General features: G+C 33.5%; 1 protein-coding gene across 2 annotated transcripts; it reads left to right on the top strand.

The window, feature by feature from the left end:
• The first annotated feature begins 32 nt into the window (after positions 1 to 32).
• LOC110999316 (UDP-N-acetylglucosamine--peptide N-acetylglucosaminyltransferase 110 kDa subunit) lies at positions 33 to 14242 on the top strand. Of its 2 annotated transcripts, XM_045634430.1 has the most exons (10): positions 33 to 331; positions 968 to 1178; positions 1932 to 2115; positions 6401 to 6469; positions 7764 to 7960; positions 8046 to 9684; positions 10381 to 10672; positions 11090 to 11270; positions 11961 to 12065; positions 12525 to 14242. In XM_045634430.1, exons 1-10 carry the CDS (start codon positions 196 to 198, stop codon positions 12682 to 12684), a joined length of 3174 nt encoding a protein of 1057 aa, XP_045490386.1. In that variant the 5' UTR covers positions 33 to 195; the 3' UTR covers positions 12685 to 14242. The 2 variants fall into 2 exon arrangements, with proteins under 2 accessions (XP_045490386.1, XP_045490387.1); XM_045634431.1 differs by lacking the exons at positions 33 to 331; positions 968 to 1178 and adding an exon at positions 7250 to 7352 and having other exon boundaries at positions 2047 to 2115.
• Positions 14243 to 16171: the final 1929 nt, after the last annotated feature.

Raw genomic sequence — 16171 nt, 5'->3', positions numbered from 1 at the left:
AGTTTTTTTATGTATGATGGTCACCCGAATAAAGATTTCGTTTAGTTTCATTGCTGTCAATAATGAAATACCATTGTTGCGGTTTTACAAGGATTATAACTTCCGTCGAAATTAAATTGTGATAATTATATTACAAATGTTTATGATAAAGTGAAGTTCAAAACTCTTAAAACAATTTAGTGGGTAATTAAAATAATGATAACTAAAATGCAGCCACAAACAAATGTTGCTGTGCCGCAAGCTGTCACGACGCAGTCCCAACAGATTGTCGGTGTTCCCGCAAATGCCGTAATCTTAAAAATGTCGGATATTCAGCAAATTTCGACAGTCGGTAAGTAATTTATATTTGATCATTTATTTAATACTTATTCAATAAGCTTGGACAATGTTTCATGCTAATAATAACTATTAGGCATCAATTTAATGGCGTGTTGCGTGACAGTCGTTCGTAACAGCGCTTCATTGCGGAATTTGCATAGACTGACTATAAAGCTGATCCATCAAGAGTGACTAAATATAAATACTGGAATTTAGTTAATCCTCATTTACATGTACATCAAGATTGCACACATTAAATTATAAAAAAAAACGTGGATTATTATATGGAATAAAAAAGTAACCTATTTTTTCTCAAAATTAGCCACAAACAGTAAGGACATTTAAATTTACGCGTGTAGTATGGAACATTGACTATGAGAATTCAATATGTAATTCAATAGGTGTTCATCTATTTGAATATGATTTGTAGTTCACTATTTAGTATATATTTGAAGATGGGGGAAGCTTACTCAAATTGAGTTATTACAATGGAGAAATTAGCATCTAAGCTCCTACATGTATTAAATATTACTAGAATGTATTTACTTTAGTTTAAATGTTTGCTTATAATTGAAATTTGGTAGTAGTTCTAGTGGGAAACAGGCTATTGTTAATTTTGGTTTATTCAATTTAATTTGTTATACATTAGGGTTATTGGAGCTTGCACATAGAGAATACCAGGCTGGTGACTATGACAGTGCAGAATTGCATTGTATGCAGATGTGGAGGCAGGATTCCACCAACACGGGGGTTTTGTTACTTCTGTCATCCATACACTTTCAATGCAGAAGATTGGACAAGTCTGCTCATTTTTCCACACTTGCAATCAAACAAAACCCATTACTAGCAGAAGCATACAGGTAAACAATTGACTTACATAATGTATAAATTTAATATAGTAGTTGAAAGTTTTAGTACTAATCTGGTAAGGATTAAGTTTTAAAATATAAGATGACATATAAATTTTCTTATTTCATTTCTTTAAAAGCTTTAATTTCACAAAGCGACTTGAATATTTACCCTTTTTACTGATACACACATACACATATGTATAATTTATATTATAAAAATTATTGACAGCAATGTGCCATGTAATACCCAAATACTATGTTTTATAATAAAGAACTGAATATCATGAAGTCATAATATATAATATTAGATTTAATCTAGGTAGTGTTTTTATTTTGGTTTTGTTTAAATATACAATCTCCTTGGTAAGTCCCACTTACTTAATATAGTAGAAAATTTACTTTTGTGTTGTGTGTGAGTACTGTAATTTTCATCTTTATTTTCTTATCAAACCAATTCTTCTGATAATGTAACTAAATAATTCAACAGTATAAGTTCAATTATATCTAGCAATTAATAAATTAATTACACTTTAATTTATTATTAATACTTGCCTTTATAATTTTCCATTTGACAAGTTTCCGAATAATAAAATGTAAGTACTGTAAATTTGTAGCAGATTGCCAATTCTCGCAAAAATAATCTCTGATAAAATTGAGAAATTTGTATTATACCATATTATTACATGATATACATTTTTGGAAGTAATGTTAAGAAAAAATGTCTATGTAAAGAAGAAGGAGGTAAATAATGTTTGGTTACAGCAATCTGGGAAATGTGTACAAAGAAAGGGGCCAGTTGCAAGAAGCATTGGAGAACTATCGCCATGCTGTTAGACTAAAGCCAGACTTTATAGATGGGTACATCAACCTGGCAGCTGCTTTGGTGGCAGCTGGTGATATGGAGCAAGCTGTGCAAGCATATGTAACTGCTCTACAGTATAATGCTGTAAGTAATTTTTATATTTAAACTATTTGTCAAGTGTGTAAAAGTGTTTTAAAATCATATATGCATACTATATAGTTATATATAGTTCTCAAATGCATTAGATGATATTCATAAATAAATCAGTCTAATTGCACCTTTTTAACTAAAGTATCTATCTCAATTAAGAACAGGGTTACCACAATTGGACAGAAAGGGACAAAAAGTGTTTAAAAAAAGTTTTGGTAAATGACTGAAAAGAACTGATTTAAGTAATATGATTGGGGGATAGTCACTAAAACTGTATGATCACTTCAAACACATACATATAATGTATGTACATATAACTTTTCTGACAGTCATAGATCAGGGATGGACTTGCTCCACGTGGGTATGATATTAAACTTTTCCTATATGTTATAGATATAGGCTATTATGTAAGATAAGGCCTTTTACAGATATTTTTAACGACTTGCAGTTGTTATTTCTGTAGGTTTGTTTATAATTTAAAATAAAACATTATTGTGTAATTTTATTTAACAATACAGCAAAACCTACCTATATCTTGTTTATAATAGAAATATACTGTAATATATCAGAACCTTGACCAAGACTGATAGATAAGCACATAATATTATTATTGTGGAATTGTTCAGTGATTACTCATGAGTTTTATAATGTTATTAACACTATTTTTATGTAAACTTCTTCAAAAGAGGCTTTACTATTCATACATGGAGATACTAATAAACATTGAGTTTCATTAGTACAATACTGACAACTCAATTTTGCTTTTAAATGTATATGAAAAAATAATTAGTAATGGTTCATACATCGAAGGGTCTACCCATATTCGGTCGTAAAAACCGATAGTTGTAGTAGTAGTAGCAGCGATGTTCGCTGTAGTAGAACAGACGATGCGTTGTTATTAAATACCTATTATATTTAGCCGGGACCTTTGACTTTGGTCAATATAACCGGAATGTTGTTCTAAACGATGTTGTCGTACGGTTTTGACTATAATTATTCTTTCATCAGAACACTACATTCTTTTCTAAGTGATTCTTGCATGATCTGCAAACTAGAGTGATAAGTAAAAAGTTGATAAAAACATGTACATTAACCTATTAAGGAAATCTAGTGTTTCAAGGATGTTCAGTACATTCGTCTGGCTATAAATTAATAATTGCCTTTCTTTTTTATCCACGCTACTAATGGAATACGCTTTTCTAATCCTGAACGCTTAGTATCTCTTTTCATTGCTTCAAATTTTATTATTTCCGTCTTCTTTTTAAGAGTGATAGTATATTATTTTATATACTGGACCATTCTGTCATGTTTCTATATCTTATATCTTTAAACGAGCAATTCTTTTATATACATATATATATATATATATATATAATAGGAATCTCGGAATCAGCTCCAACGATTTTCATGAAATTTAGTATACGGGGGTTTCGGGGCGATAAATCGATCTAGCTAGGAATCATTTCCAGAAAATGTCATTTTATTCGTGTTTTATTTTTTACTACTCTGTAGGTAAGATCGAAAAATATTATTTATATTTCATCATTTTATTAGTATTTAATTCGTACTTAAATATAATTTCCAATTATAATAATAAAAACACAATTTATAAAATAATAAAAATACCGAGCAAAGCTCGGCCATCCAGGTAGTAAATATTTATTCGCAAAACGATTATTTAAGTACTGGCGACATATATCGTATTTTACGTGAGAACAGTCGTTTAGAATTGACGAGTTACGTAAAGTTTCTTTATTACTTCTTTGCAATATAATTATACTTTCTCTATGTTAGATACTATAACATATTACTATATACTGATAGTATATTTATATATACTCTCACTATATTTATTTCAAATCGCTTCAATAGGTATATCAGTTTTCGCAGGTACTACACTATTCGTAATTAGAAGCTGTATTTAGTATACAGCTTCTTTGTATATTTAATATGGAAGAATATGTCATAATTTCTAAAAATCAATTAAATTGTTAATTTTTAGTATACTTGCATTTAATACTCGAGACTACCTAACAGCATTTTTTTATCATCTTATCTGATAATTCCTTACAAGATATGAGAGTGTTACGTCTATCACTTGTTTTCTTTGATTATAAATATGCACACTCAAACGTTTACAATGTTCAATACAAACAAGATTTGTTTAAACAAACATTTTGGTTAAAGAAATTCTTAATTCTTGATAAAAGCTAAATTAGATTAATTGCACAGGTTTCTGCCGTCTTCACAGCCAGGGAGATTAACCGCTATGTATGACTCCCGAACATCCTATCCAAACGTTTCTGGCGTTACGGAAGTCATACCTAAACGATAAAATCTTACTAAAAACAGAAATTAATCTAAATTAAACTCGTTAGTTGGTGTTGGGTGTTTTGACGAGAAAAAAGTGACGAGGTTTCATATCGAAAATACAAGACATTGTGACGTGTCGACCTTAAGTGTCTAAAGTATACAAGAATGTCTTTAGGAATATTTGTACATTGTGAAAAATATATCCATTATCCTCATCGTATGTAAACTCATGTTAAATTTAGATTAAATACTACATATTTATAAACATAGGTATATAAGATTTCTCAATACCAATTAGTAATTATATATCTATAAGTATTCAAGGTTAGAAAGTGGACTAGGTGTGGTGGTGGACTGTCATAAATTTTAATGAGATTCTTAGATGTAACAGGTTAAACTGATTATATCTAGAAAAGTTCTCAATTTGCTTTTGCAATTACGTTCGATTATCAAAGGACTGTCAAAGAGTCATAATGATTTTTTTAACTGTGCTATGATTAAACCGATTATCTCTGATTTGTATATGTCAGTCTAAACTCTAATACATAATGTACTTAGAACGTCGCTACAGTTTTATGTATGACAGTTAAGTACGTTGAGGGCATAAAACGATGTCACCTTGAAGTAGTTTAAATCGTACGCCTATATGCGAGCAGTGGAAATGTTTTGTATATTTAAATACACATAGACCTTTTCCGGTATTGTAATTACAAACACGATTGATGTACCTACTAAATATTGACAATAATTTTTTATTGCTACAAAAGTTTATTACTCGCATCGAATACTTTACAGAAGTAATTTTAAGACTGGTCTGTCTGTTGCTGACAACAATTTGTAGCCTGAAAGTAAACCACTGTGCTTTTAGGGTATCATGGGAATAATTTTACCTAAATATATGTAGTTTCAAATTTCGCTTTTACACATAAGTTTTGACAACAATCATGTTGTCATTTACGCATTGAACTCACAGAACAATACAATTAGCTAGGACAATTATTTCAGTGTTATAATCTTAAAGATTAGTGTAAAAATTGTTTTCATACAAACGAGACTACATTGTTTAACTAAGATAAATGTTGCAAAGCGACCAAGGTCAGAACATTAATTTCCGTGTTCCATAATCACTCATAACTGGGCGTGTTGCCATTGACAATATAATATAATTTTAATCTGCTTTATCATGCGTTGTTTGAATAAAACAGAAATATGAATCGTAAGATAATAAAATAAATACAAATCAAGTTACGAAAATTTAAAAACTTTAAACTAATTTGTAATAATATGCAATAGCATTTGATTTATAATAATACGATTTAAAAAATGTAATAATTTAAAACAATTATTACCCATGTTTAAATTTAGTTAGGATTTGACGATGGAGGTATCTCTTGACGACGACGAAACTGATTTTGTCGTTATTTACGGATGTTGTTACAGGCAATGGTGGAGATTAATACGTACATGTGAATAGTTTATATTAATTTATTATTGAAAATATTTGCTCTCATAGTTATTCACTGATACATATATGAAATTATTCAGAATGTCACTTTGAAACTGTCCCATAACTTTAATTCCGAAAGGTAAACTTAACTTAAACGCTTACCAACCTACTTGGCTGACATCTAAACTAAAGGTTTCAACAGTTGATGACCATCTGTAAGAAATGTTTGTGAAAATAGAAATAGAAATAAATGTGTCTGATTTCTAGGAATTTGTTAGAAATGATTCATTAGAACAGACGCTACACTCGAACTCGATTTTATATCCAAAGTCGCTATAGGTACATGAATTTTGGACTTAAGTACGCTTTAAATTAAAGGACACAGGACGTCGTTATACATAATCGCTACAAGCAACCAATAAAGAAATCCACTGTATTTGATTCACAAATTAAAAATAAGCATAGAAAACACAACTATCTAATTTAGGGACGGTAAATGCAATAATTATATTGTTTCAGGATCTTTACTGCGTTAGAAGCGATTTGGGCAATTTGCTCAAGGCTCTCGGACGTCTCGACGAGGCAAAGGTAAATAGTATTTTGCTTTGCTTTCTGGTTTACTCTGAAGTTAACAGGATTCTCTTGTCTCTTGCCTTTGTGTCGTTTTAAATTAGAGTACTCTCTGTTCCATCAGCGAACATTGCAATTGCGTAAAACGTATTACGTTTCCCTGCATGAGCGTAGCTTACGTAATGGTTTCAACGACTGTTTCGAGCATTATTGATTTTTTAATATTTCAACTGTTTAAACCATTATTGTGGCAGCGGAAGGGAACGGGGGCTGATATTTGAGACACCTGCCCGCTCCTTTCATTATTTTTAAACTGTTGCAATAATATCAAGTGACGATAACTGTCGTTGATATTCTGTGACGGCATCTGCGTAAATTTTACACCAATCTTACATACAATGTTTGAATTTATATTCTTTAAGCTGTAGACGATTATAAACATTGTATGGCAGATGATAGGATAACGGAGATTACTTTAATGATAGCAGTAAATGTAGATGAATGGAATTGGTAAAATCCTGTTCCCTTCACTTTAGTTATACTTTGAACTGTGCTTGTAGTGATTTCTTAATACAAATGAGGATCAAGTAGCGTTTTTTTCACTAGTGGTATGACGTAGTGTGTTATGTTTATTTCTGCAATATTATTTGGTCATCCACATGTTGCCCGAAGACTCTGCTCAATGACAGCGTGAGCTGGCAAAAGATCCTCAAGTATACATTAATGATACCATGATAGACGTGAATCGGCTGAACTAGTTTGACTCAAAATCGACTAATTCTGTTATATTTTCACAAGGTGTTGTCTGGTAAGACAGTAGGTGTGACTGCCGCTGTATCTAGCTGGGTTATGGTTGGTACTCCGCAATCACGCTGCGATGACAACATTCTGTGTAACGCAGGTAAAGTGTACAAGGTTTGCCAGAAATGATATGACAGGTTTCGGACAACGCGTGATATTTGATTGTTCATTGTCGTGACCATCTTCCATCGGATAGGAAGTGGAAGCGTCTTCACTTATCTTTTTCTCTGTTTGGTCTCGTAGTTTGGGAGTTATTGTAGTTATCGTCGTTTGCATTTCCTACTGATGTGTCCTCGCAGTCAGCGTAGCTTCGATAGTAGGGTGCACTTTGCGTAATGGTATTGAAGTGGTTGATGTTCGGTGATCATCGCAATTTAAAGTTAAATGTCACCCAATTTCAACTGCAGCTCTGGTGTAGTTGAACATTTTGGCGTAAATTACATCTCAATATTCATCATGGTAAAATTCCGTTTGACGATCCTATTTTAATATGTTGCTTTTGTGTGTTTAGGCATGCTACTTGAAAGCCATTGAAACAAGGCCAGACTTTGCAGTAGCATGGAGTAACTTAGGTTGCGTTTTTAACGCACAAAGTGAAATCTGGTTGGCAATTCATCATTTTGAAAAGGCAGTGGCGTTGGACCCCAACTTTTTAGACGCATACATAAATCTTGGAAATGTACTCAAAGAAGCAAGAATTTTTGACAGGTGAAATTTTATTTTATGTAAAGCCCACGCACGCAATTCTGCACGCAAAGGCAATTTTTTTATCTCACGTTTTCTTGTTAAACAGGGCTGTAGCTGCATACTTACGAGCACTTAACCTATCTCCCAACAATGCCGTTGTTCACGGAAATTTAGCATGCGTCTATTACGAGCAAGGACTTATCGATTTAGCTGTCGACACATACAGAAGAGCGATTGAACTTCAACCTAATTTCCCTGACGCATATTGTAACTTAGCGAATGCGCTTAAAGAAAAGGGCCAAGTGGCCGATGCGGAAGAATGCTACAACACAGCTCTCAGATTGTGTCCATCACACGCTGATTCGCTCAACAACTTGGCGAACATCAAGCGAGAACAAGGATACATAGAAGAAGCCACGCGCCTATACTTAAAGGCGTTAGAAGTGTTCCCAGAATTCGCTGCCGCCCACAGCAATTTGGCCTCAGTTCTACAACAGCAGGGAAAACTAAACGAGGCACTCATGCATTACAAGGAGGCTATCCGTATTCAGCCGACATTCGCTGATGCGTACAGCAATATGGGAAACACCCTGAAGGAGATGCAGGATGTCGCTGGAGCGTTGCAATGCTACACGCGAGCGATTCAAATAAATCCCGCCTTTGCCGACGCACACAGTAACCTTGCCAGCATTCACAAGGACTCTGGGAACATTCCCGAGGCCATCCAGTCTTACCGGACGGCGTTGAAACTGAAACCGGACTTCCCCGACGCCTATTGCAACTTGGCGCATTGCCTGCAAATTGTTTGCGATTGGACCGACTATGAGGCTAGAATGAAGAAATTAGTCAGCATTGTCGCTGAACAATTAGAGAAGAATAGACTGCCTTCAGTTCATCCGCATCACTCTATGTTGTATCCTCTGTCGCATGACTTCAGGAAGGCCATCGCGGCCCGTCACGCGAACTTATGCCTAGAAAAAGTTCAAGTTCTACACAAGCCGCAATTCAAATTCCCCCGCGAGTTACAAGGCCGTCTGCGTATCGGATATGTGAGCAGCGATTTTGGCAATCATCCAACGTCTCACCTCATGCAATCGGTACCGGGGTTGCACGACCGGTCCAAAGTTGAGATATTTTGTTACGCTCTCAGTCCGGATGACGGCACTACCTTCCGGTCCAAGATCGCACACGAGGCTGAACATTTTATAGATTTATCACAGCTGCCATGTAACGGAAAGGCAGCCGATAAAATATACGCAGACGGCATTCATATTCTCGTGAATATGAATGGGTACACAAAGGGAGCTAGGAATGAAATATTTGCATTGAGGCCGGCGCCGGTACAAGTGATGTGGTTGGGATACCCCGGCACCAGTGGGGCTAGTTACATGGACTACTTGGTGACAGATGCTGTGACGTCACCTCTGGAATTGGCCAGTCAATACAGCGAGAAGTTGGCTTATATGCCGCACACATACTTTGTGGGAGACCATAAGCAGATGTTCCCACATTTGCAGGAGAGATTAATTCTAAGTGACAAGGTGAAATCGCATAACTTAGGAATTTTGGCGGATAACGTTGCTGTGATAAATGCGACCGATTTGTCGCCTCTCGTAGAGCACACCGATATTAAAGAGATTAAAGAAATAGTGCGGGCAGCGCGCCCCCTGGAGATATCTATGAAAGTAGCAGAGCTGCCCACCACTACGCCGATTGAAACTATGATTGCTTCCGGACAAGTACAGGTACTAGAATTTCTTGTTTTTAATTACTTTTTATGTTTGTTTAAAAATTTTGTTAGTAGCCCTACGTAATTCGATTAGCCACTGATTTTAGGCAGTGAACGAAATTTTTGGCGTATAGTCAATATGCTTAAAATAATCATAAATTCTTAATGAATGATCCTAAGTGAACATTAATTAAAATAGAATCGCGTTTCTTCAATAAAATAGCAGATTTTAAAACATAATAGCATATCGTGAACCGATGCGTATCGTATCGTAAATTTCCGTTGTAGGAAACAGTTGCAATGGAATCTTACACAGTACCCGGAATACGATAACAATCTATGATATTACGTTAGTTGATTGACGAAAACAAAATATATTTTATGAGGGCTTTTGTAGGTATTGATAGACTATTTCTTCTGACTAATCTTCGCAATAATAATAATAAAAAAGGAATTTTTAAATTTTATTTTATGATGTACCTAAGTGTAATCATTGCGTGCAAGTCTGTGTGTCGACGAAACAATAATAATACACAGAAATTTGTGTCACACAAATTTGTGAGATTACATGGCATAATCTTAAAAAAAAAACATTTTTGATAACCTAATTGTAAAGATTTATTGAAGAAACATTTAAATCCCTTTAGAATGAGTTAGAATATATATTTTCAACAAATCCAGGACATCGTACAATATTGCTATCTCTTTCTAGACGTCAGTCAACGGAGTCATCCTCCAAAACGGTCTGGCGACAACCCAGACGAACAACAAAGCGGCAACTGGCGAAGAAGTACCCCAATCCATAGTCATCACGACCAGACAGCAGTATGGCTTACCAGACGACGCCGTCGTGTACTGCAATTTCAACCAGCTGTACAAAATAGACCCCCTGACATTACACATGTGGGTGTATATTCTGAAGCATGTGCCAAACAGTGTGCTTTGGTTGTTAAGATTTCCAGCCGTCGGTGAACCTAATTTGCAGTCCACAGCTCAGCAACTGGGTAAGTTTTATCAATGTTTTATTACTTGATATTTCTCTTACAATACAATAGGAGACTTGTATTGAAGTTTTATTCTAGGAGTACATTGTCTTCACTTATAATTATTTAACTAATGTATACACAAATTATAAATTCTATTTTAAAGGAGTAAGTGAGGAGTTTCTTGCTTGAAGCTTGCCTCTTGCTTGAAGGGGCAACTAGAATCACCGTTATATTTTATTTAACGTTCAATAGTGCCATTTAAGGTGGTCTAATTGGAAAAAAGATTTGACTTTGGCTTTCATGTTGAAAATTTGGGTCGGTTTTATCTTAGTAAAGTTAAACGAAAAATTTTCCAATATCAATATGGTCATTGATATTGGTCGGTAAAAATAAACCTTTTTTGTTAATTCGTTCACAATATATGTTTCGTTATAGGGCTGCCCCCTGGTCGGATTATATTCTCGAATGTAGCGGCTAAAGAAGAGCATGTACGAAGAGGTCAGTTGGCTGACGTGTGTCTGGACACACCTTTATGTAACGGACACACAACCAGCATGGACATTTTATGGACAGGAACGCCTGTTGTTACATTGCCTGGAGAAACTTTGGCTTCTCGGTAAGGATCCTCGTATTTCTTATCACAAATTTAAAGTTAGCTAATCACTATGAACAAGGGCTAAAATATGTTTTTAAATTGTCAGATATTAAAATTTATTTGAGTTTCTAATGTGGATATTATTAGTTACTGTTTTAAATCACTAAAGAGATTGATCACAAAAAGCTAAAAAACTGGCTGGTGAAAAATAACTTAAAAAAAGTATTTTTAAAAGTAAAAACACGCGAAACGCATTCATTCTTTTGTTATTCTTTCTTCAGATTTAAGATAACGAAAAAAGACTTGGCAAGGAACTCCGCCATTCTTTTTAATCGTCAAGTTTGAGTCATACAAATTGTTTGAATTGGAACAAATCAATTCCAATTATTAAGATCATTTAAATAACTATCAAATTTATAAAAATGCTTTATTGATTAATTTAGCTCAGAGAAATAAATTTAGGGTTATATATTATTTTCTTTTTTAAAGTATCTTGTAGTAAATGTTAATTTAGTAACGTAGTGACTGACATTCTTAAATTTTATAAATAAATTTCAATCTCTGCGAGATTTTGGCAAGTCTCTCTGACTACGAAGTAATTTTTCTAAAATAATATTTATTTTATATTTGTCTTAATTCCAATGTTCATATACATAGTGTAAATTAACGAAGAAATAGAACTAGACGCTTAATGAATACTGTTGTTTGCAGAGTGGCAGCGTCGCAATTAAACACGCTCGGTTGTCCTGAATTAATAGCGAGAACGCGCCAGGAGTACCAAGACATTGCCGTACGACTCGGAACTGACAGGGAATAGTGAGTAATTTAAATTATTTTTAATTGTTGTCATCATTTACAGGCTGAAAACTAGTTCTATACATTTTTTTAGATATCAATAGATTCCTATTATGTGGATATAACACTAACTAGTATACAACTAGTTTTCAGCCTGTAAATGATGACTCCTGATTGCCTGACCGATTAATGAATTACGAATTTAGAAGCAGTAAAAAATATTTTGTTTCCCATGGACACCTGTGAACTTTACTAAGTGACTATTTACCTCTAGTAACGACTTTGTGCTTGTCTATTAAACATAGGATAGATAAAGTGTGTTTACCAAATATCTTAGTAGACGAATATGTACTAGGATTCTTTTTTAAATATTTCATAACAAAAAAAAACATAATTATTGTTCGTGTTTCGCAAAGTGAAAAAAGTCCAGCAATATTATGTTAATCTGGAGTAATTATTTATTTATCTATCTTTTTTCAGCCTAAAAGGAATCCGGGCAAAAGTATGGACGGCGCGATCGGAGAGCCCTCTTTTCGACTGCAAAGCATACGCAACGGGCCTAGAAATGCTTTACAACAGAATGTGGGCCAGGTATACGAGAGGAGAACGGCCTGACCATGTTCAGGCCATAGACAAATAGGCCGAACAACACTGCGACAGTGAAGGGACGTCCAAGAAGAGACGATGGTGTTAGTGAATTGATAAGTGATAGTGACTGTTAAGAATGATACTCTAGTAAAGTGATATATTGGAATAAGTGGCTTAAAATATCAAATACTTCTAGAGGAAAGTGTTATGGTATGTTGTTCCTGCTATTGTAGTTGGTATCATAAAATACCCATATTCCAGTGAGAATAACGATGGGTTGGGTTGGATTGGGAGACTCTGATGTAGACTCTGTCAGTAAGACAGCTACTGTGAGAGGCTCTCTAATACATCTACTGTAAGTAGATAGGTTGTCCAACAGATCTAGTTTTCCAACATTGTTTTACCTAAAACTGCTAATGGTAGGAATAATATTGACAGTTTCTGTATGAGGCTAATGTCTCTAATATTTCAATTCTCTTAAAGTATTACGTAGATTATTTTTTTTGAACTCATTAACCCAGTTTAAAAATGTAAGCACAAAGCTGTTAACAATAATTGTTGGAATTGATTTGACATTGTATATATTGATTAGTCATCTTTTTTGTGACAATTTTTTTTGCCTAATAAGGGAACTTTTAAATTCTATATTGATTAGTAATTTATTTCTTTACACCTCCAGTATTGTATATATTATACTGCTGGTAATAACAGTATGACTTATAGATGGTTTAATAATTTCATTGAATACAATAATTGTAGAGTGTCCCAATTAAATTGTCTTAGCAATAATTAAAAGTGGCCTTCATTGTGTGTGCCATTACAAATTGCAATAGATTTTAATTTCATTTCTATGTTAGTTTTTTTTATAAAGTTGGACTCATTTAGGGTAAGTAAATTATTTTATTAAGTATATTAGAATTTATTTTAGTGTTGAGGAACGATGTCGCAGTGTTTGGATAAAAATCTACATTTAATAAAACAAATATTCGGCTTTCGACTATAATCTTAGATAGAACTAAGACTAAATTAAATATTTGGGCATACCAGTAACTAGAATCTCGCACTGAGATAATGATATTGTTTTAGCTGTGGCAAAAATTTGGTATATGGTGAGTTCAATACATTTTCTATTCTGTATTGTAAACGATTCCTTTCATAACCTAGTGACTACACAGCTTCATTCAAACAAACTATGTAAGACTGAATATATGAAAGATTAATTTGTAGTGTTCTTTAATATGTTAAGAAGTTGTTAATAGAAGTAAATTGGCAATAGTTTTCTAGTTTTCATGCAATTCATTGTTTGAATTAGTTAAGCATACATTGTTACATGTTTAAGAAAGATGTTATATCGGTGGAGTAAATGGAAAACAGTTTTGTTTGTGTGCGGCAAATGTCAACAATGAATTGTTCAACTAAAAATTACTGCAAAATTAATGTAGAATTTGTAAGGCAGTAAATATTTCTAAATTGTTTGTTTTTGTTTGATTTCTAAAGGTGCACTAATATTGCCGCTTGCCAAAATAACAAATGTTTAGCAGACATTCTTTACTTCCTGATTGTAAATATTAAACGAAACAGTGCTAGGTATAATAAAGGAGTGATAATAACTGGTCTTTTATTGGTATTCCTTTTATCATATGTAGTTATCAAAGTGGACAACAATATCTCTATATATATAACATTCTCGTGTCACAATGTTCGTTGCCATACGACTCCGAAACGGCTCGACCGATTCTTATCAAGTCCCGTCAGAGTACGAACAGACGGAAGAAACGTCATTATTTGTGCGTACACTAAGTCGCGGAAGCAGTTGAACATGGAAGAGATTCGGTTTTATCCATATGTACTACTCGTCTGAATAAAATTACTACGGGAAAGTTCACGAACTATAGAAAGACTTGGGTAATTGGGAGAATTGATTAGGGCAGGTTTCCTGGTGTTTGTAGGGACGGTGTGAATTTAAATATTAGCCGAAGAGTAAAGAAGGGGAAATTTTAAGATCACTTAACTAACCATAGTTAATCTTAATATTTATTTTTCATCAGCGCTTATGTCCGGAGCTCATTATCGGCATCGGAACGGCTGAGGATTTTAGTTGATAATTAAACTAATAAACTGTCACAATTTATCTCTACTAGACTGCTTATTCTTGCTCTTCTGATTGAAATAAGGAATCGTTTAATAAACCGGATTGTCTGCAATAATTCAATATTCCGTTTAAGAAACTCTATATGCGGTCTTACGACCACATCTCTGGGTTCCGTAAGCGACTTATCTGTTATATACTCACGTTTTTCTTCTCTTATATCCATCTTTAATCTTTAAAGCTTCTCTGAAAAGTAAATCCTTGAAAGTCCATCACAAAATCCTTTCTTGGGGAATCCTTTATGGTATGTATCTGCAGTGAGATTATGGAATTCAGTTTCTGTTCCTACCCCGCCTAGCTCCTTTATCTTCCTTTCCACACCGTATCACTAACTTTCATACTAATTGATCTAACTGAAATTATTGTGATTCATGTGCCTTTATTCATTGACCACATATGTTTTAGATCCTATGTTTTATTCATTTGTTTTAATTTCTTGCAACGAAGTGTAACTACATATAAATTAAATAAATAATTGTAAACCATGTAATCGAAACAAATGCTTACAATGAAGTATTGATCAATTTACGATCTTTATTTATTACAAGTAGAAGTAGAAGTACATATTCTATTAAAGGTTCGGTTTGATTTGTCTTAAAAATTACATTTTTTAAAGAAAATCGTTTCTGTATTTTAGCTTCCGTGGTGCTTTTAACGAAAAATGATTGCGAGGCTTCACACAAAAAAATTGTGAGTGGTTGCCTGGAAGAAATCTAATCGATAAGCATAAATCGAAAGCGGTAAGGCCGCCATTTCCCTTCATTTCTTTTAACTATGTTCAATTTTTATATTGTAATGTAACGAAGTGTTAAATAAATAAATAAAATCATCGTTATGTCAATTAATTCAACAAATTCACGGATTTCAATCAGTATCATAATTTAACTATTTGCGCGCAAATCGTTTACGTGTTTGCGAAGCTATATACGTTTCTTTCTTTTATAAATCTAAATATCTTACCAACAATAGGTTGACATGAGCTATAAATAAAATAAAGTGACGCTATGATTTTTCTATTATTAAAGCGAAAGGTAAGCAAATAAAAAAATAAAATTTTAAATCCCCACAGAACATCCAATACGTAAAGTAATAAAAACATTTGTTTTCCTAATTTTATTGTATTCTATTGTGTTGAATCAAATTTTTGCAAGCGCGCTTTATGAATGCAATTCTTATCTCTAGATGTCGCTACATTGCGAGAACTGTAAATCTAGCTTAAATTATGCTTCAATGGTCATAGTGAAAGTATACCAGTGAGTTAAATGTTCAAAAATATTTCAATTCTTTGTATTATTTTTTTACACAGAAGAATACGGTACTAGAAATATAGTTTTATTTATTTTACATAAATCTTATGGCTTTTCCATTTATGTATAACGCTGATGTCGTT

The sequence above is a fragment of the Pieris rapae genome, chromosome 3, assembly GCF_905147795.1.
Source record: "Pieris rapae chromosome 3, ilPieRapa1.1, whole genome shotgun sequence".
NCBI classification, from domain to species: Eukaryota; Metazoa; Arthropoda; class Insecta; order Lepidoptera; family Pieridae; genus Pieris; species Pieris rapae.
Note: the sequence above shows the minus strand (reverse complement) of the source record. Positions and strands in the feature narration are given on the sequence as shown.

Coding starts and splice junctions, on each gene's coding strand:
- LOC110999316 (XM_045634430.1), top strand. CDS start 196: ATGATAACTAAAATGCAGCCACAAACAAATGTTGCTGTGCCGCAAGCT. Junction 1,179..1,931: donor TTACTAGCAGAAGCATACAG/GTAAACAATTGA, acceptor GTTTGGTTACAG/CAATCTGGGAAATGTGTACA. Junction 7,961..8,045: donor GAAGCAAGAATTTTTGACAG/GTGAAATTTTAT, acceptor CTTGTTAAACAG/GGCTGTAGCTGCATACTTAC.